The following is a 20,407-nucleotide window of genomic DNA, read 5'->3' as shown; positions in this document are numbered from 1 at the left end:
TATATATATTACATGGCATGTTATTCTATGCAGCATATGTGGTAAAATTGTTCTCTCTCTAGTTTGATATTTATGTGTCCTGGATGGTTTCCTAACGCACAAGGATTTACAAAGGAGATGTAAATGCATGTGGGAAACAAAAGGAGTTTATGTAAAACTTTCAGTTGAGAAAATTTGTTCTTTTATAGAGGTGAAGAGAAGGGATAAGAGTGTTAAAAGATAGTGGTTTCAGAGATTGTTTTTTGGTAGAGTTGCTGGATTTTCAAGTTTGGAAAATATGCTTCTAAAAAACAACATTTCCATTTCAATTATTTATATGTCAGTTTTGTTTAATCTAGATTTTTTTTAATACTGTCAGCAAGAATATAAAACATACTGACATGTAAGTTGAAGCAAACTCCAGACTTCAGTCATTTCAGGGTGAGAAAGATGTTACTGCTGAAGCAAGCTGATGGCTTACTGCTGCTACAGGGGACATCCTTCTCCTTCCACCTCTGCACATCCCCTCTCCTCTTAGATCAGCAGGGGCATGGCCTCTAGCAGCCCCTCAGAGCTGGTTCAGATCAATGCATGGATGCCTCAGCTGCAGCTGAGGTGGCTTAGTTTGACTCCTGACTGAGGGAAACTGAAGCTGTAGGCAATTCTTTTGAGCTTTTCAGTACAAAAATAGATGTTAAATGAACACCAGTAGCTAAATCAGCGTAGCCTCAAACAGCAAGCGCCTTACTGCCAGCCCTTCTGCCTTTGTGAGATTTCTCAACAGAATCATCTGTACAATATTATGCAAGGCTAGGATCCTTTTTTCAAATTGTGTGGTGGGAATGTGGTTTCCAGATTAGTTTAGCAAAGACCAATGTGCTAATACAAATCTGCAACCATTTAAGCATAGCCCATCATGATTCTTACGGGGTTACTCATCCCTATACTGACCAAGTCCCTTTGACTAAAGGTTTCCAGTCTCATCAGTATAATTAGACATAGTTTGCTCACCCCAATTCTGTCCCTCTAATTATTTTTATTTATTTCATTAGACAATTAGCATAAGACCACCACAGCCCCAAGAGGGAACTGGTCTAGGTGAGGGAGCGCAATAGTTTGATCAGTTTTTGTCTCAGGTTTCCAGATTTAATAGACCAAGATAACATTTTGTGAGACAGAAAGTGAATGAGGCCAAACATTTTACTGAAAAGTGGGACCTTCAACTGTACACATGACATTATCTGATAAGGAAAAAACATGTGCTGAAGTGTAGAAACTTCTCTGCCTGGTTGAAATACTAGAGATGACCTGAAAGCCACAATGTGATCTATTGAAGTGACTGGGAATTGTCCACCCAGCTCCCCTGTGGTGTGGCCAACTGCTTCAGCTGCTTTTTTTCTTCTAAGTGTGCCAGAGACAAACCTTTGCCATGAAGTCAGAGCTCCAGGTCTTCAGATCTTCAGATTCAGTGCAAGCAGTTGTTTTGTGAGTGGTAGTACAAGCAGTTGAATTAAAGATTCTCTTAAGTGTTTGTAGATACTTTTAAGTAGAGTTGATTTGTGTTGTGTTAGGAGTATAAAGCTCTTTATTATTAAACCTCACCTTTTTTTTTCTCTGTTACTTGATAGCACACTTACAAGAGAGGCTGGATGAGTATATTAAGCAGTGGAACGGCCTAGTAAAGGTATTTCGAAATGAGAGGAGAGAAGGTTTAATCCAAGCTAGGAGCATTGGAGCCCAGAAGGCTAAACTTGGACAGGTAGGAGCCAATTCACACACAAGTCTTGTCTTTGGGGAAGGTGGACGGTGGGTAGGGTAGGGGAGGTGAGATGGTGGTAGTTATAGGGGATTAATTTGACTCATGTAAGTTTCTTTTTTTTGTTTATAATATGAAAGTATTTCAGGGTAAATAAGCTTAATTAAGTCATAGTGATTTCATATACAGAAATATAAATTGCATTACTTATTTCTTTTGAAGGTTTTGGTTTACCTGGATGCCCATTGTGAGGTGGGAATTAATTGGTATGCGCCACTTATAGCTCCTATATCTAAGGACAGGTAATGTTCTCCTGTTATTTCCAGTGTCTGATCCCTTAGGAAGAAAAAATCACAGTAACTATCTTCACTTTTCAAACTATAGTCAGTATGTTTTGTATCTATACCAATGCATATATATATCAAACTATGTCAGTATTTGCTATAGAATGATTTTATTTTCTCCCAGCATAAAAGCTATGTGAGGATGAAGGAAAATAGTCAGGCAAACAAATCTCTGGGTAGTTTATTTTAGTAGCCATACTGAATATTGTGCTTAGTATAGATTAAATATAAGACAACGCTTGTCTTTTGCAGTGATCTGAGGGACGGTTATAAAAATGTTCTGTTCTGGCTGAATAAGGAGCCTGATCAAACAAAAGAACTAAACAAAACAATGATTTCTGGTAGAGGAAAAGCAGCACTAAGTGTTTTGATTTAATGGGGATTTGAAGCCACTGTGGTCTCAAGAATTTTATAACTTTCTCCTCTTTGGTCTTGCAATGTGGTCTTATTTGTTTTCTCTGGAGCACTTTGGAGCATTGTCTGTAGTGAACCAAGGCCAGGGCTTGAGCCTGTCTCTGCCACAAGCCCAGGCGCTTGCTAGGAGTCAAGCGGTGGAAATGCCTGTGCTGTGTGTGTGGGATCTGAGAGGTGACAGAGGAGGAATCCCCAGGGGCTTCACTTCTACCAGCTGTTGAAATACTGTTGTTGCTGTGTGCTACTGTGCTCTTAGCTTGTGTGGTCAGGGGGTATGTGTGTTTAGGAAACTATGTGCTTGTTTAAACTCTTTAACCCATAAGATAACTGCTTAATCCTAAAAAAGCTATACATTAACCTGTTGTACTATCGGAACTTTCATGAACAGGTTGGTTTGGGGTATTTGAAAGGCTGTAACTCAGCCTTTAAAACTATTTGGGCCAGGGTGCTAGAAGGAAGGTGAAAATGCTTGTGTGCTTTCATGAAATGTGTGTTACTGTTTTGCATGAGAGAGGCTGGTGAGAGCAGGCAGCTTTAGAGGCATTCTCCAGCACTACCCTCAAAAGCAGTAGTTACAGGAGGACCAGTGATGCTGAGGCAGGTGATGCCAGAGGGCAGTGCTCGGCAGCTTTCTTCCAACCCTGGGTGCAGCATGCTGCTGCTTTTGCCTCAAAGAAGGCACAGTTAGTGTTTCTCTTTTCCCCAACTGATTTTTTTGATCTTACAGGATTTTACTTAAAATGATGGAAATGCTCCAAGTTTGGTCACCAGGAAACTCATTTGGAAAAGCAGGGGAGAATAACAAGATAATGTCTTTTCCTTGGTGAATATTGTAAATGTGACAGATCACAATGAGCAACATATTGCAAATCAAACAGGAAAAATTCTACTGAAGAATGCTGCTAGGAGAGCACCAGTAATATTTTTTTTGTCCTGAGAGGTTAGCAGCTGAATAGGACAGAATAGTGAAAATCCATGTTTATACTAGTAAAAGCTTAGTTGCTTTAGATGTTGACAGATAAGATCTGATATGAATAGAAATTATGGGAAATAACAATACTGTGAGAACCCTGTGGGCTACTGTGTTGTCTCCTGCAGTGCTTTATTAGAAGACCAATTTCAAGAAGTGCACATAAAGGAAAAAGTATTGATAAATTGATATATTAGCATTTCAGACCTAATTCTTCTGTGTTCACAACCCCTTAAAACAGCATAAAGAAAGGACTACCTCTTTTTTTTTTTTTTTAATCCAAATGAGGCTTAGTGTTTTGGTAGTATCTTTACAAGTGACTTTTCATATACACTGCTCCATAAGCTTAATAATTAATGGTGTTAATTGCAGATTAGACAGATTACTCTTCTGAAATTGTATTTTGCTCTTTCTTTCCCTTCTATAAATGTTTCAGAACTGCATGTACTGTACCTCTAATAGATTACATAGATGGAAATGATTATTCCATTGAGCCACAACAAGGTGGGGATGAAGATGGTTTTGCCAGAGGGGCATGGGACTGGAGTTTGCTATGGAAACGAATTCCGTTAAGCCACAAGGAAAAGTCCAAACGAAAGCATAAAACTGAGCCTTATCGGTAAAGAGAGCTGTTTATATACTGTGAATTGTAATGAATAATTGTCTAAACCCTTTTGTTTTTCCCTCCCCCACCTCTTTTCCCATGAACTACGACCCGTGCACGTGTGCCACATGGGTCCTTTCACATAACTGCATCTTCCCTGCCACCATCCGCCACCCTGCAGAACCACATGCACTGTGCCACTTATAGATGTCATAGATGGCAACACTTATAAGATTGTGCCCCAAGGGGGTGGTGACGAAGATGGGTTTGCTAGAGGCGCGTGGGATTGGAGTATGCTGTGGAAGAGGGTTCCCTTGACCAAGCGAGAGAAGGAAAGCAGAAAGACAAAAACTGAACCGTATCGGTAATCACTAAATCACTTACCCATTTCTCATTTTTCCTGAAGTCAATATTGATCCACTAAAACTTGCATGTACCTCTATCCTGAAAATCTCTGTATTTCTAACCACACCAGCTGCTTTGTTTAACCAGACCTGTTTGCCAAAACTGACTATTTGCTCAAAATACCTTTGCTACCTTGTCTTGCCTCTCTGTTCCTGCTCTTGTGTGGTTAATAGGGTACACATTAGAATGACAGGGGGTTTTTCGGCAAAATAAAGTGCTGAATGACTCTATTTCCAGGGAAAACTGATTTTAGCTATGATATTTTTTTAAGAAGTAGTGTTGGGAGCAACCGTGCTTATTTAAACATTTGATTTGAAATAACAAGCATGCTGTGAGTATTTATAATAGATGGTAATGCATAAAATCTGTAACCCGCTGTCATGGCTTGATGCATGCATACAGCTCATGGATTACGCATGTGCATCAAGAAAATCCCTTTTGTCATATTTCTCTCATTTGCTTTATAATAGACCACATCTGACAAAGAAGCATATTGTTTAAGAATCTTGGCTTAATATTTTCTAAGGTCTCAGTATGTTTGGGAATTTTAATTTAATACACATAACAGTTTAAAAAAAAATGAAGAAAGAAAAACCCCACCACTTTATTTTCTAAAAAAACTCCAGTAACTTTCATAGAAGTCCCACCTTTTTCTTATGGTTTGTAGTGGGGTGTGTTTTCTTCCCAGCACACAGAAACTGGCTAGAAACCTAGCTTAGGTTTCTGGATGGCTTTTCAAGATTGGGAGACTGTGGTTCTGCTGGTTTTTATTACTTTCCCCTTCACACTTAACTAATCGTGTTACTACATTTGAAAGCAATCCTCACATCTTCAGAATCTAATGTCTTCTATTACTCGTATATATGATTTAAACATTGTAAGAACTGATGTTGGTAATTCCCTATCCTCACCCGTGATTGTTCTCTGCTAAAATGGCAACACATGCAAGGAAGTTATGAAGCTTTGATCTGTTTTGTATACAGTATAAATAATACCGTCTTCTGACAAGGCTGTCCACATTGGAACTTTAATATTCTCTTAGAGGGGGATAAACTATTTCAAATGTTGCTGTTGTGTTCTGTGTTTACTATCCAAACAGGTCTTAAAATCCTTTAAACTGTTCCCAGAAACACAGAACACATGTTCTCAGAATGGTTTAAAAGATTACTTTATTTTTAATAATACTTTCAAGAGTTACAGTGCTTCTTTTAAAAAGAGATATTCCCTGCATCTGTTTATGTCCAGGCTGTATGCATTTCGTTGCAGCAATACCAAGGCAAGTAAGACCAAGTAAAAGTCTTGCTGAAACCATAGCCAGGATTGCTTAGTTTAAAAAGAAAACCCACAAACAAAAAAACCCTCAACAGCTTAAAGCACAGAAACAAACTTTTTGTAATGTGAAAATTGACCCTTCTTTCAGTAATATTGTGCTTACCTCTTCATATCACATAAAATAAACTACAGAGCTTATGTGGATTTTACTGTGTTCTTTAACACACTTGACAGCACGTTGGAGGCCAAGACTGGAACTTCACCATCTGAGGCCTCTACACTTGCCAAGTCTTTATAGTGCTGAGGAAAACCAAAAAATGCAGGAAAGCCACAGGGCTGTGCTATGCAACATGCTTCTCCCTGCTGCCCTTGCTGTCTTCCAGTCCTTTGAACCCTTGTGATGCAAAAGCAATGGCTGGAGGCAAATACAGTACGAAGACAAGTAGGAGGGGACATTTAGGGGTAACTGGTCAAGTGATTATCTGAACTGGTAACCATTGTACTTAATTCAGCTGGTACACCCAGTAGCTCTTTGTTTTTGCCCTGCCCCGCTATGCAAAGGGGGTATATGTTAACCCTTTGGATTACTTTTTCTTAAGCAGATCTCCATTTATGTGATGAAGGGAAATACATAACCATTGCTATTAAAAGAAGCACCACTAAGTTAAAAATCTAATGGAATGGAGAGACTGAATAGTGCTAGAAATGACCTATCTCTCAATAATTTGGTCATGAAGGAATAATTCATTTGTGTTTTACTTAGCTCACCAGCGTGATCTGGACTCTTGGATCCTCCTGCTTTCAGTACTGCAGATCATCTGAAGTCAGAAAGAATTCACTTTTTCCCCACCAGCTTCTCAATTTTTTTATTGCCATCTTAGGAGGGCCTCCAGCTTGTATCCATTAGGGTTTTTATGTACTTATTGATCCTCAGGTGAAAAATGCTTGGTATGTGCACTGGAAATGGATTAACATATCCTACTTGCTGTCTCACTATGAGCAAGCTACCAAGGAATTTTGGGTAGAGCCATTGTGCAAAAATGCTCTAATCCAAACCACAACATCTTGTTGACACATTAAAGCTAGTTAATTGAACCTTGGCATACATGGAGGGATTTGCAAAGCCATTTAAAAAAATTAATAAATAAACCAAAATGGAAACCTTACAGCTTGAATCCAGGCTCTTCCAGTATAATGAAAAATGCTTCATATGGCAGTAGCAGGAAAAGAGACAGAGGGAGAAGATAGAAAGGTATCATTTAGCTGGAAAAACTCTTGTTGCTTGCTAATAGACAGTGTTTCAATGTGGCAGCTTCTCAGAATGTAAACTTAAGTCTGCTATGCAGTCTCATTCTCAAAAGCTTGAACAACTTTCAAGAGAGAAATGTTTTGTCACACTGATTCTTACCTTTTTTGTTAATATTTTAATAGAAGCATGCTGGCTGACTGAATAAATAATTCCAATCAAAATTTTGTATTTAAGAAAAAACAAACAAACACACAAGACTCAACCAAACCAAAACCACAAGATAATAAAAACTGTGACTTCGCTAGAAGTTAAACGGATGTCACTTCAGAAAATTGCTGGAAGCTGATGACAAAGCTTCACGATTTTTCAGTGCATTGCCATTTATCTATTATTTATTATATGTTAACAGTAATTCACTCCCTTAATTAATGCTTTCTGTATGTGTTATCATATCCTTTTGGCAGAATGACTTAACACCGTCTTCCTCTTTCAGGTCCCCTGCAATGGCTGGTGGATTATTTGCCATTGAACGCGATTTCTTCTTCGAACTGGGTCTCTATGATCCAGGCCTTCAGATTTGGGGTGGTGAAAATTTTGAAATTTCTTACAAGGTAACACCAAAAATGGAAAACTAGTTCAGTTTACTAGATTTTTTTTTTTGTAAATACTTCTGCTTGGAGGTCAGACAGAATTTGCACCACCTCTGCCTTGTGAACGTGCAGCCCGTAAGGTTTCGTTGTGAGGATACGTGGCAGAAATGTGTCCCCTCAGTATTTCCTTGTGGGCTTTGGGGCAGAAGTGTTCAGAGAGGTGGCCTGGTGCTGAGACCTGAATGCTGAGTAATCTAGATTTTGTTAATGGTTTGGGATCACACATGCCCTGAAATGTCTAATCTGAAAGCAGACTGGCAAATCTGCGGATTTGACTACATGACTGTTCTCATGATGAGTATAGAAAAATGTCATTTCCAATGAAAGTGATTATAGAGAACAAGTAGTACTCAGTTTATGCATAGATGCCTGTAAAGTATATAATGATGCAACAAGAAGTAATCTGCCCTGCTTTCCTTCTCCCTGCCTTTTTTATGGGCAGAAAATGATCTCATATACTTCTACAATTTCAAGAACTTCTTTACAAGAGATGTCTTCACAATTGAAATGCTAACTGCATAATTCATAATCACTGAAGAAGATTTTATTTTCACTCCTAGGCATATGCATGCTCTTCAGTTAGCAGGAAACGTAAGATGATAATCATCAGCTTCAATATTCATAATGACACAAGTGGCAGACAGCAGGAATCTGTCTCAATTAACAAACAAAAGTGGAGACGTTTAATATCCTCAGTAGCGATCTGTGAAATTGTAGCTGAATTTTACTGAAAGTACATTCAGAGCTCCTCTAGCTACTCTTGCTCCTCATGATTTTGAGGAATGCTCTGAGTGCACTTGCTCAGCTGTAAATCCATATGCAAAAGGTAGTTACTGAGAATGTTACACATACAGGGTCTTTATCCTTCTGATTCTCTATCCTGCTTAGAGCTAAGTCATGATTGAAATTGCATACAGTAGCTTTGTAATTGAAGTGGTGATTATGTTAAGACCTCCAAATTGGTTTCATGTCGATCATAACCAGTCTTTAGGAAAACTAAACAGTATTTACCAGCCTCGCGTGCTGACTCCTAGACAGCAAATATAGTGGCCTTGCATATCTGAATTGGGGTTTTTTTGTGAAACTTAAGAAAACTGATACGATGATGCAATAAAGGAAGTAAACTATTCTGCCCATCTTTACTAACACTAAGTCATATTTTTTAATCTGAAGTTTGGACTAATTTGGAATATCCCTAAAGTTATCTTGAATTTGGATTTAATGTTACATTTCAAACTTGTCAAAACTATGAGTAACCAAATTCAGATTTTGGTGTGTTTTCTTCTCCTCATAAATGGATTATCCAAGAGCATGTGGGAGGGAGAGAATTTCAGAATGGTAATATGTTTCACCCATATTTTATTTTCAGCTACTATAGTTAAAGAAAAATCTGCTTGTACTTGGGTTACCAAAGACATCCTTATCTCCTACTAGCCTTTACTAAGAAAGACCTAAATGTGATGGGCATCTAACCAAAACCCATCTTAGTGATGGTATGTGAATTGCTTTAATAAAATCAAAATATTACTAATTCTGTCATAATAAAAATTACCCAGTTCCAGATTTGGTTTATTTGTTACTGTTGTTCTGAAATACCAATGGAATGAGATGGCAAACTTTTTTAAAGCTTTTTTAAAAAGTCATTTAGCTGAGTAATTTTGTGGCTAAGTTGAAGATGCATTCAGTGAAGCCTTTCATTTCAGAGACCAGTTATGTTTATGCTTACATCTGAAGCAAAACTATTTAAATATATAATACAGTTAGCATAGTAAGAAAAGTAATCGATATTTCTTCCATGATTTATTACCTATCTGTCTGTCTTAAATTCACAGAATCGTTAGGGTTGGAAGGGACCTCTGGAGACTGTCTCATCCAAACCCCATTCTTGTGCATGTATATATTAATAATACCTTTGCTTTAACTTGTAGATCTGGCAGTGTGGAGGGAAGCTGTTGTTTGTTCCCTGTTCTCGTGTTGGACACATCTACCGTCTCCAGGGTTGGCAAGGAAATCCTCCTCCTGTGTATGTTGGGTCTTCTCCTACATTAAAGGTACTATTTTGCTGCAACCTTGAGGGTGGTTTTTTATTTTAGATAACAACAGCTATTTAAATCATTAGCAGCAATTTAGAGAGCACTTCATCGAAAGCTATTTAGTGGCTAAATCTGAGATGGCCTTCCCCATGGAAGGGAAATCTTCTGCCAATCCTGCTGCTTTTTATAGCTTTGTTCAGTTTATGCTGGATGTAGATTAAAGGAAAACTTGTAATAGTTTGTGTCATCAGTCAGATCTATTAAGACTGTTTTAACACCAGGTCATTTATACTAGAAGAACTGTACAAAGTGAGTTGTGCATCTAGAACAGGTACAGGTTATACAGAAATAAGAGCCATCAAAGAAACTGAGAATAAAGATGTGAGGGAGAGGCTTGTTCAGCAGGCAAGCTATCCATTTTTCCCCCTTGTCCAAGCAGCAATAAACTACTTAGGAAGGTAAAATCTCCTTGATATGTCACAGCTGACCCATTTAAGACTTAATTTTTTCACGCCTAGTAGACTAATGCATCATTCTCTGCATTAAAACTGAAGAAGGCGAATAGAAAGTCTGAATTGCAGTTCTGGTACAATCTGCTGAAGGTCACAAATCATTGGTGCTCTATAGTAACTTCATGCTGTTACTTTTTAAGGGAGAAATACTCAGATTTCTGGAATTAGCATGCAGTTGCATCTGACCTGTTTGTTGTGTGTGCTTTGAGGTCACAGCAATATCCTTGTTCTTCACAGAACTATGTCAGAGTTGTAGAAGTGTGGTGGGATGAATACAAAGACTACTTCTATGCCAGTCGGCCCGAAACAAAAGCACTACCCTATGGAGATATATCTGAGCTGAAAAAATTCCGTGAAGATCACAACTGCAAAAGTTTTAAGTGGTTTATGGAAGAAATAGCATATGATATAACTTCATATTATCCCTTGCCACCGAAAAATGTGGACTGGGGAGAGGTAAGTATAGCACATAACCTGTTTTATTTTAGGAGCTAAAAAATGGGAATTCAAAAGGCACTGATTGTTGCTTGGCACCAACCTGAGAACAGTTTCTTCAGTTACTCCTATAATTAAAGTATACGATACTAAACAAAGAGCTGTAGAAATATAACCCTAGGAAAAAAATTATATACACTTTAAGAGGTGTGAATTTTTTTTAATTAGCTCCACAGGTCCTTGAAGGATGATTTTATCTCTAGCCCTGTCTTCAGTTATGTCTAAAGCTCTTTTTCCCATAACAGAAAATTAGGGGTTTTTAAAAGAAGAAATGTAAATCTTGAGCATGTAGGAGTATTGGTGGAGGTAAAAAGGTGATAATCTTTTTCTGTGAAGGCCTAGGGAATAGATCATTAAATCCAGGAAGAGTACATTTCACTTGTATTTTTCAGCCTGAGATGAACTCACACAGTTACAGCCCCAGTAAATCCCTTATCTGCATATAATGATTTTATGCCATTCCTTAACAGTCATTTCCAGCATTAGTGTACAGTGTGTAATTCTCAATAATTAAGAATGTGGTTACAAATTTGTCATTTTCACATGGTTTGCAGAAAGAGACAACATGTAGCCAAGGAGTGCAGGACACCTCAGCGATCCTCACTTGTTTCTTTCTGGCTTTTAGGCCACACCTTTAGGAGCTCTTTACTGTGGATCTCCTGTCTGCTTCCAGATTTATTTATTTATTTATTTTTACCTTGTCAGTTGTAACTTCAAAAGAGCATTAGAAAGTACAGATATATGCTGTTTCCCTTGGCCAAGAAGTGTCATCTTTAATGTCTCTGAGGAATTAGTGATACAGAGCATGTGCATGGTGGAATAGGGTTCAAATACTGTTGTATCTGAGGAACCAGATGAACAATGACACCTTATTTCTTGCCTAAAAGCTAGCACAAAGTATCAGTTACTAGATTAGCCTTAGACCTCCTTTTGAATCCACATAAAGGTTTAGGAAGGCATGTTATATGTTACTGCTCACTGAGGTGTAAGTATTTGAAGAGAATAAAATAGTAATGGCCACCTTGTGAGAAATCATCCCTAATAAAAGCAAGCAGCTCTGGTAAAGCAACAGGAAAGTCAAAGTTCACAGACTTCTCTGAAGTTTTCTTCAGCTCTTCTTCACTGGTTGCTAGTTATCCTACATCTGAGAAATACCTCCCTCTTTGTAACACCACACTAACTGCATTTCCAAACTGCCTGGAATGGAAGCGTGGTGTTCATCTTCTCTAACCCTTTCTCTGGGAGTCAGGTCTAAGCTTAGCCTTCCAGACTTCCTTCTACTGTCATGAAGAAAAAAGAGGCTCTGGCAAAGAAAATAGGTCTGGAAATAATGTTATTTGTGTCATAAAGTCTTTGTAAAGCTGTTGGTTGGCCCTTTTGAGAAAGGATTGGGCTAATCAGCAATTGAGGCATGCTTTCTGACAGGACTTTTGTTCTATGTGCTGTGCCTGTGCCTGCCCCTCATCAATTTTATCTCTTTTTCTACTGTGTAATTGCTGCTGCAGAAGGTACGTCTGAGCAGCTGGGTCAGTAGGCTGTGCCTGGCTGCAGTTAATAACTGCCATGCATAACTCCTCTGCATCCTGTTTCTCTCATCCACAAGATGAGAGCAACTTAGCTGAGCTCCTGCTTTATTTATGATGACCTGTGAGACTGAACATGCTTTGATAGGGGGTTGAATAAATTAAAATAATTGAAAGTCCTACATCTCAGTGTCATTAATTTGGAACTGAGCTTTACAACTCTAGCTATATCAGTGTACTCTGACTCACATAGGAGCCTGCAAATTAGTACAGACAACTTGAAGCTCCATCCCTTACAACAGTTAGCATAAGTATTTAAACTTCATACACAGGTTTGTCTCATATCTCTCTGTCACATATCTGTTTCTGGTTTGAAGATAAGTGAGAATTTCCTGAACTCCTTCATGCTTATTTTTAACTTGAGACTAACTTAGAGTGCAAAACCTCTTTTCCAGATTAGAGGCTTTGAAACTGCTTACTGCATTGACAGCATGGGGCACACCAATGGTGGCTTTGTTGAGCTTGGGCCATGCCATAGGATGGGAGGAAATCAGGTAAGAAGCTTGGAAGCAGGTCTGAAGGAGAATCACTTGCTGTGGATAACAGGCCAGTTTTCTGTTCAGCCTGTACATAAAGTCACTTAGGTGCCAGCTTCAGAGATAGGAGTTGGGAACTTTCCATAAGCATAGTGACATTGATAAAATATGTGAATCTGAAAATAAAATTACAAACACAAACAGTATAAAACTGAAGGCAAATTCATAATCTCTTCTTCAGTGAAACAGGTACACGAGGAAGCGAGAACTGTACTGTTTTACAGCAACCATATCACTGCATTAGAATAACTGCAGCTCCTGGCATTGCTGCTGATTCATCATTTATCTTCACTTAATAATTAATCATTCAGGAAACAATCCCCATATTCACTTTGGCTCAATTATTTCACAGAGTTGTTATGCTCTACTGGAGGTATAAAACACTTTTGTGCAGTAGGTCATCTTCCACCACAGGAGACAAGAAATTGAATGCAAATATGTGTCTGCTTCATTTACAAATTAATTGGCAGGATGTAACTGCTAAAAGATGTTTGCAGTCCAAGCTGCTATCATGTTTGACCTGTATCTTCACAAACCCACCCACACTACCACAAAAACTTGCTGTTCTGCCTTTACATCCCTTTTTTTCAGTTGGAAAACTTTTCAGAATTCAAAGTCCTTATTTATGTTGATGTAGACTTGAACCAGGCAAATTTTGTCACAGCAGTCATGAAATCACATGCAGAATGATGCTCTTAAAAAATCATATTTGGGTTAGCCCTTGGTAGCCCCTGGAAATATCTCTTTGATATTTAATTAAGAAGCTCCCTGAACTACTACTTCATTATATGTTACCCCCAAAAACCCTGTAACAATGATTTCATAAGTAGTAGCTAGGATAATCTTTCTTTATCTGGATGCATTAGTTTGATTTTCTCCATGGGTAAAATGCCATTCAAATGAAATTACCATCCAGCACCTAGGACTTGCTACCAGACCTTCAGAAAGATAGTGGATTGTTTGACCATCAAATCATAAAAAGGTTTTTAATCAAACACTTTCAGAAGTCTCCCAGATAGGAATCCCTTTATTTGTACCATTTTTGTCTTGCTAGGTAAATTTCTTACTTTTCTAAATCTGAGAGGAAAGTTGAAATTGAGTGTCACGACAGTAAAAGTGCATTCCATCATGTAAAGTTAAGAATCCTTCTGAAAGTTAGGTGTAATGACACCAGAGAATGTTTTGAATGATGAAATTTAGTTGGTATTTTCAGTGCTTCTAAAATACTCCTAATTTTGAGTCAGCTATTTAAAAGATGGCCTTTTTTTTCTTCCTGTTAGCTTTTCCGAATCAATGAAGCTAATCAACTCATGCAGTACGATCAGTGCTTAACTAAAGGACCAGATGGATCCAAAATTATGATTACACACTGTAATCAGAATGAATACCAGGACTGGCAATACTTCAAGGTATGTAACAGATATATAGCAGAAAAAAATTATTATTTGCATCCTGGTTTTTTGTACCTCTTTTTTATTATTTACATATATCTGAAACTAAAGCTCTGTGGCATGGTTAACTGAACCAAGTAAATTGTTAACTGCACACAGTTAACTCAAAAATCCATGCTTGCTGGGAAAGCTTCCTCTAGGAAAAGACACTTTTCCTAGTGGTTCTAGTTGCTGGTTTCTGTAGTAAAATCTTTAAGGAGAGTCTCATGAGGTTACATCTGCTGCCACATGTTATGTTAGGAGTTAGCACTTGCCTCAGAGGAAATAAAGAGGATGTCCACTAACAATGACAGAGTTTCTGAAAGCTTTTAGTGTCGTCACCCTCTCTGCTTCTGTACTTTCTGTCAAGACAGTTTCTTTATCTAATGTATACTGTGAGAAGATTACTTAAATTCTGGGGTGCATTTAGCAGCTAGGTTCAATATTAAATCTAATTTTAGGAAGTCTATATTGAAGTGTTGCTATGTTTATAGACAGATCTTTTTCAGCCTACATAGAAATAGGTGAAAATAGCATTACTCTTTGCCTTTTTGTGTTGGTTTTCCCGTCTTCAGTATTTCTTTTTCCGGTTCATCAGCTGTTCTCTAATAACATGCCCTGTTGTGAGTTCTGGGTGTGGTACCATTATAATGCTATTGCAAAATATGAATTAATAAAGACTTGGAATGTTATCTGATGGACGTGCTAGGATTGCTACAGTCTGTTTAGTCGCTACATCTGTAAGTCCTCTATTGCTACTTGTTTAGAAAAATGCCGATGGTTCTATTTCTGCTTGCTTCTTTAAAAAAGGAAACTGAATACGTGTGTGATGTTATCCTTGGATATAACAACACATAACTTGGTTCTGTCTAAGAAACTCTCCCGAATCAATTTTTCTTCAGTCTACCTAGCATGTTGCATATTAATTAGTCCATTAGCTGGTTGTCTGGATTGTGTTTGAAAGATGCAGGCACTGTTGAGCGCAGTGAAATCTGTTTATTATTCTTTAAGCCACTCCACCTTTTCTGCTCTTTACATAGATAATCAATATAAAGAGGAAATATCAAGCACAGTAATTTCCACACAGCTTTCTTGTGCAATATAGACAGAAAAATTCTTTAGACCTGAAACTTAAAAATTGATAAGCAGTGTTGCGGTCCCTCAACTTCTGCTTTAATTTTGTAATAATACTTTAATTTTGTAATAATATATAGCACTTGTTAACTCTCCAGCCATTCTAGTGTGTCCCAGCATGTTACTTGGCTCTTCTCTAAGCATTTCTTTTATACAAGAAGATCCATTTCCTCCACACTGTAGTGAGTTGTGTAATTGTTTGCTTATTACTGCAAGTTATAAGGAAGCCCAGTAGGCATGGCCTGGGCTGTAGAACAAAACACTGACTGGCTTCCAGAAGGCAAAAAAGAAAGGTGGTGGTAAGAGCAAAAGGACCACCAAGGGTGTGTAACCAAGCAAATACTAGAAATGTGGCGCTCTGCTGTGCAGTACAGAGGGTATGACCCTTTCTTCTAATGAGGAGCGTGGAAAGAATGAAATGCTTATGAACTGGTGAAAAATGTGGCAGCCTCCTATAAGAGAAAGCTGCCAGGAGATTTTATCTGGCTGGTCGGTCGGTTGTTTCTGGAATGAGTATTTGTGTGCCAGTTTGGTGAGTGTTCTGTATGGCTTGAGCATTGAGCAGCAATGTGCAGCCCCAGCCTGGCTGCAGTGCCTGGAGTTCGCTTCTGCTCTGGTGCTCTCCCCACTAGGTACAAGTCAGTGATTCTGCCTGCATCTGGTGCAGGGGGTCAGAAAGCAGGAGAGGAGCCACAGGCTGCTCCGCAAAGGCATGGGACTTGAGCGTGGCAGCACAGAGGGTGTGGAAGGAGCCAAGTGTGTGAGTCTCAGCCTGAATGTGCTAGGTACAATAGGTCTGCATTTTCTTAGGCAGTCCTGTTGCTCTGGAGGCTGGACTTGCTCTCATACCCTTTTCTCTTCCTTCTACCAGCCAAGCAGGGAGCAAAGTTAGTGCTTTTTCTCTCTAGTGCAATTAATGCTGATGTTGTGCAGTTGTTTTATGTGAAGGGCTAACCAAAGGAAGATCTGCCCAGTGAAGTCAGTTCTCATAGAGCTGTCCTCAAGTGTCAATCTTTTGGTTTGGTTACAGGATGGATGAAAAGGCTGGAAATATTTTAGGCACATTTCCCCTCATTTTCTTGGCAGTTTGTTGCCTAAGAGAAACATGAAGTGTCTCAGGTAGGCCTACATGTGTCCAACATTTAGTAATACAAAGGCTGCGAAAGTCTAGGTTAAATAAACAGTAAAATGAGTATAGGACTGATCTGTTCTGGGACCCTGAAACTTGATTTTGTAAATAGCTATACTAAAGTTAAGAAGAAAAAAACCAAACTCACGTATTCCTGATGGTTTTGTTTTCCAGAATCTACACAGATTTACTCATATTCCATCAGGGAAGTGCTTGGATCGCTCCGAAGTCCTCCATCAAGTTTTCATTTCAGAGTGTGACTCCAGTAAAGCAACACAAAAATGGGAAATGAACAACATCCTTAGTGTGTAGACAGACGAAACCTACCTACTGACACATTAATTTGTACAGGACTCAAAATAGCCTGAAAACTGCTGCAATTATTAACTTTGTACAGCTGCGAGCCTCCTGGGTTGGATGAAGGACATAGAGGAACTGTGATTATTACAATAACATTATCATCCGCAGTTAATGTTTACAAAACTGCTTTACCTTAAACTCTGTAGATGTTTACATCTTTTTGTTTCAAGATGTTGGTAAATTAATGTGCTGTTAGCTATGTTTCATAGGAACATAGTTAAAGGCGTTGTCGTCTTCTTTGGGATTACACTCAGGGGTCTGAAGGCAGTTTTTTTACACACACTTGAAAAGGTTGGAGTAACCAGATTTTCACAGAACTTGGTGATTATCAACCTGTTGTATATTGTTATTTAATTTTACATCCTACTAAGCACTGCCACAGGTTACTAGCCAGGGTGGCCTTCTCTCACAGTCATGCTGCTTTTTTGGAAGGTGAATTTCAACATATTTAGTGCCTCTTTCATTTCTCTCTTTCACAAGAAAAGCATTTGTTGGAAGTTAAACAATGGATTTTTCTGAGCTGTCACCAAGGGTAGGGAACAACCATACTACCCCGTGTCATTACTGTGTGATCAAAGACAAATTCCTATTGCCAGTTTGGCTGCTCTACTTCAACTGGACACTTTGTACAGTGCAAAGAAGAGCTTAATGTCACGTTTAGTGCTAATGTGGTACATTTTGTTGGAAGTCAGCACCCTCGCGATTCCAGTTCAGAATTTATAAGCACTAACTTGCTTGTTTAAACCATGCCTTACATAAAAAATAATTATTAAAAAAAAAAAAAAACAAAGAAATAAAGCTGCACAATTATGTAAAACTTAGAAAGAATCCAATGCTTCATTTGATTTGTTATTTTAAATGGAAATCACTTAGAGGTGGACTAAAACTTTGAATTAGGAAAAAGCATCCCGCTTCTTAACACAGCTGCATAATTCTTTACGAGGACATCTGTCAACTAGCTTGGATGCCAGATTTAGATTTGAAAAGAGAAATGGAAATCCTGAAACCACATTTGTTCATACTAATTTTCTTCTTCTTTTGGAAGAATGGAAGTCATTGGAAACTTCTCCTGAGGGACTACAAACACAAAATACAACCACTTGGTGCTACAGTACACAGAATAGAATGTGAAGAAGTTTTCTAAAAATGCTCTGGAAAGGAGCTGATGCAAACACCCTTAGGAGTATAAATATTTACTCTGAATGAGCAGAGAGGTGGAGGAGAAATGACTTATCCTCACTTCCTTATTCCAGATTTTGTGACTTAAATGTTGACATCAGTGTACTGATTCCATAAGAGTCATGCCTAGAACATGTCACACTATTAAATATGACTAAATACTTCCCTAAAGTCTAGAGTAGCATTGCATGCAGCTTCCATTGGTGTTAACAAGGGTTATGTATCATATTTGGTGACAGATTTTGATCTTTATAGGGCTGTCTGCACTGATCTATTAGTTTGGGATCTTTCCTAGTTTCTTTAAACTTCTCATCTGTCCTTTCAGAGCTATGATAAAATAGAAAATAAAGGAGGGAGAAACTGGAATAAAAAAAAAAACAAAATAAGGGGGTGTGCCGGTACTTGTTCCTTGTGTGTATGAAAACTGACTCCATTTTTGTGTATTGGGTAGATTAATTTAATCATACAACTATGCATAAGAGAAAGAATGGTGGCACATAAATTGTGCAGGTGTGCATTTTAAATGAGTATTTTGTGCAATTCATTGAAAGCTGATGCTGTATGTGAATATGAATCTGTATGTGAGACTGAAACCTTACAAAACATGAGATCATAAGAAGCTGTTGCTGTAATGACTTTTTCCTACTATAGCCAGCTTGGAAAAAAATAATTCCCATATTCTTGCTTTGTAAGTTGATAATATCACTATGCATTTCTACATATTTTATAAATTTGATTTATGCAGATTTTTGATACACTGTATGTTTCTGTAGAAATTGTATAAATCTTTAAAAACTTTATTAGGGATAAATCGGGGAAACCTATGTATATCTTACCTATGGGCTGCTTGTTTTTTAGGTGAAGTAAATAAAAGATTTGGATTTTTGGGTTTACTATACGTTTACAGAGTAAAACTGGATTATTACCTTTATGGAAATCCCATATCTCAAAATTTAGATAACTTCAATGTTACAGACTTACATATATTTAAAGTGTTTCATTTTAATTTTTATCTAGGCGCCTTCTGTCACATCTGTGGGGATTGAGGTTTTTTTTCCAGTGAAATGAAAAATTCCCACTGAGAGTTGCCGCATGGATGCATTTGGATTTTTGTATCACCTGCCCTGATCTAATTAGGTAGATTTAATATGCTCATAGGAAATTAATTTGAGAATGATCTCTAGCGTAGAACCAAAGATCAGGACTAGCTGGTCATGTTTTGACTCTCTCTTTTAACTTGGTCTGTTTCTGTTTCCACCAGCAAACATGTTTCAATCAGACTTACTTTTTGGGGTTTTTTTTTGCCCTGTAAAGGTTTCCTAGCAAAAGAGTAAGCAATTAAATTGGGGCAAGTTCTCCTCTAAGAACAAACCTATATGCTGAAATCTACAGCATTTTTTACATACAATATTCTTGTTTCCCAGCCATGTCTGTCAGTGCACTATTGTGTATTCACATTTCTAAAGACTCCTTTGGCAAAACCCTGGGGATGTAGTAGCAGCCAGTTCATGTAAGGAATATCCTTTTATGTACAGAAACGGGGACTGATAGGAAGGGAGGGAACATCCTTCTTCATTACCAGGATCCTAGCACCAGGAAAACCAACAAAACCCTTTGGGCAGTACCAGAGATATTGTCTCCATTGATGGCATCCTAGAATCAATTCATCCTCTTTCCTTAATGCCAGTCAATCTCCTTTACTATCTGCTTCTTCCATACCATCTGTCTCCAGGTCACAGTCCCTAAAGCCAAAAGTTAACAACTTAGTGCTCTGAAACTAGACCAAGAAGCCTGGGATATATTACACAATGTTAGGGATGTAAAAAGTTCATGCTTCTGCCTGATCTGTGAGACTTTTAACAAGAAAAGAAAAAACATACCTCTGCCTATAAAACCACAAAAGGTGCTTTGGTAGATTTTGCTGTACATCAAGTGCAATTTCCTCTTTAGGTTAAAAAGATCAAGCTGTGCAAGATCTGTGGAGGCATGGGAATAAGGAGGGGAATTTCAGACAGTGCGGAAGAAATTACCTACATCATTGAACACAAACTGGGTTGTTTTTGTAAAAGCATTAATTGTTTGTTCCCTGCCAGTGAGCTTAGATCCATTAGTTGTAACAGGTAAAAAGAAACAACCTGGGAAAAACATTAGCTGTGTTTCTGTTTCTTGTTGACTTGGCCTGCAAGCCTCCTCTGAACTCCCGTAGTTGTGTGCCTTGGCTGGCACTATACAGGAGGACTCTCTACATAGAGTGAGTCTAGTTAGAAAAAGCGATAGGCTATCAAAATAGGTTGCCTCCCTTTGGGTTTAAAGAACAAAAAGTATACAAACTGTGAGTGACCCCTGAAGTCCGAAGCCACTCTGGCCCTCCCT

The 20,407-nt window shown here is 38.2% G+C and overlaps 1 protein-coding gene across 2 annotated transcripts in view; it reads left to right on the top strand.

The window, feature by feature from the left end:
• GALNT7 (polypeptide N-acetylgalactosaminyltransferase 7) overlaps positions 1-18,925 on the top strand; it is a 72,849-nt gene extending 53,924 nt beyond the window's left edge. The window contains exons 4-12 of one of the 2 annotated variants that reach the window (XM_061372520.1): positions 1,608-1,738; positions 1,958-2,037; positions 3,900-4,082; positions 7,487-7,604; positions 9,572-9,694; positions 10,426-10,644; positions 12,662-12,760; positions 14,083-14,211; positions 16,670-18,925. In XM_061372520.1, the coding sequence (XP_061228504.1) occupies positions 1,608-1,738; positions 1,958-2,037; positions 3,900-4,082; positions 7,487-7,604; positions 9,572-9,694; positions 10,426-10,644; positions 12,662-12,760; positions 14,083-14,211; positions 16,670-16,807 (1,220 nt within the window). In that variant the 3' untranslated portion in view covers positions 16,808-18,925. Of the gene's footprint in view, positions 1-1,607; positions 1,739-1,957; positions 2,038-3,899; positions 4,083-4,248; positions 4,432-7,486; positions 7,605-9,571; positions 9,695-10,425; positions 10,645-12,661; positions 12,761-14,082; positions 14,212-16,669 lie in introns of both variants that reach the window. The other variant, XM_061372510.1, reaches the window with a different exon arrangement.
• The last annotated feature ends 1,482 nt before the right edge of the window (positions 18,926-20,407 follow it).

Source organism: Neopsephotus bourkii, unplaced genomic scaffold (assembly GCF_033783945.1).
Source record: "Neopsephotus bourkii isolate Nb327-2 ecotype Australia unplaced genomic scaffold, CSIRO-AGI_Nbou_v1 NB_168, whole genome shotgun sequence".
Taxonomy (NCBI): Eukaryota; Metazoa; Chordata; class Aves; order Psittaciformes; family Psittacidae; genus Neopsephotus; species Neopsephotus bourkii.
Note: the sequence above shows the minus strand (reverse complement) of the source record. Positions and strands in the feature narration are given on the sequence as shown.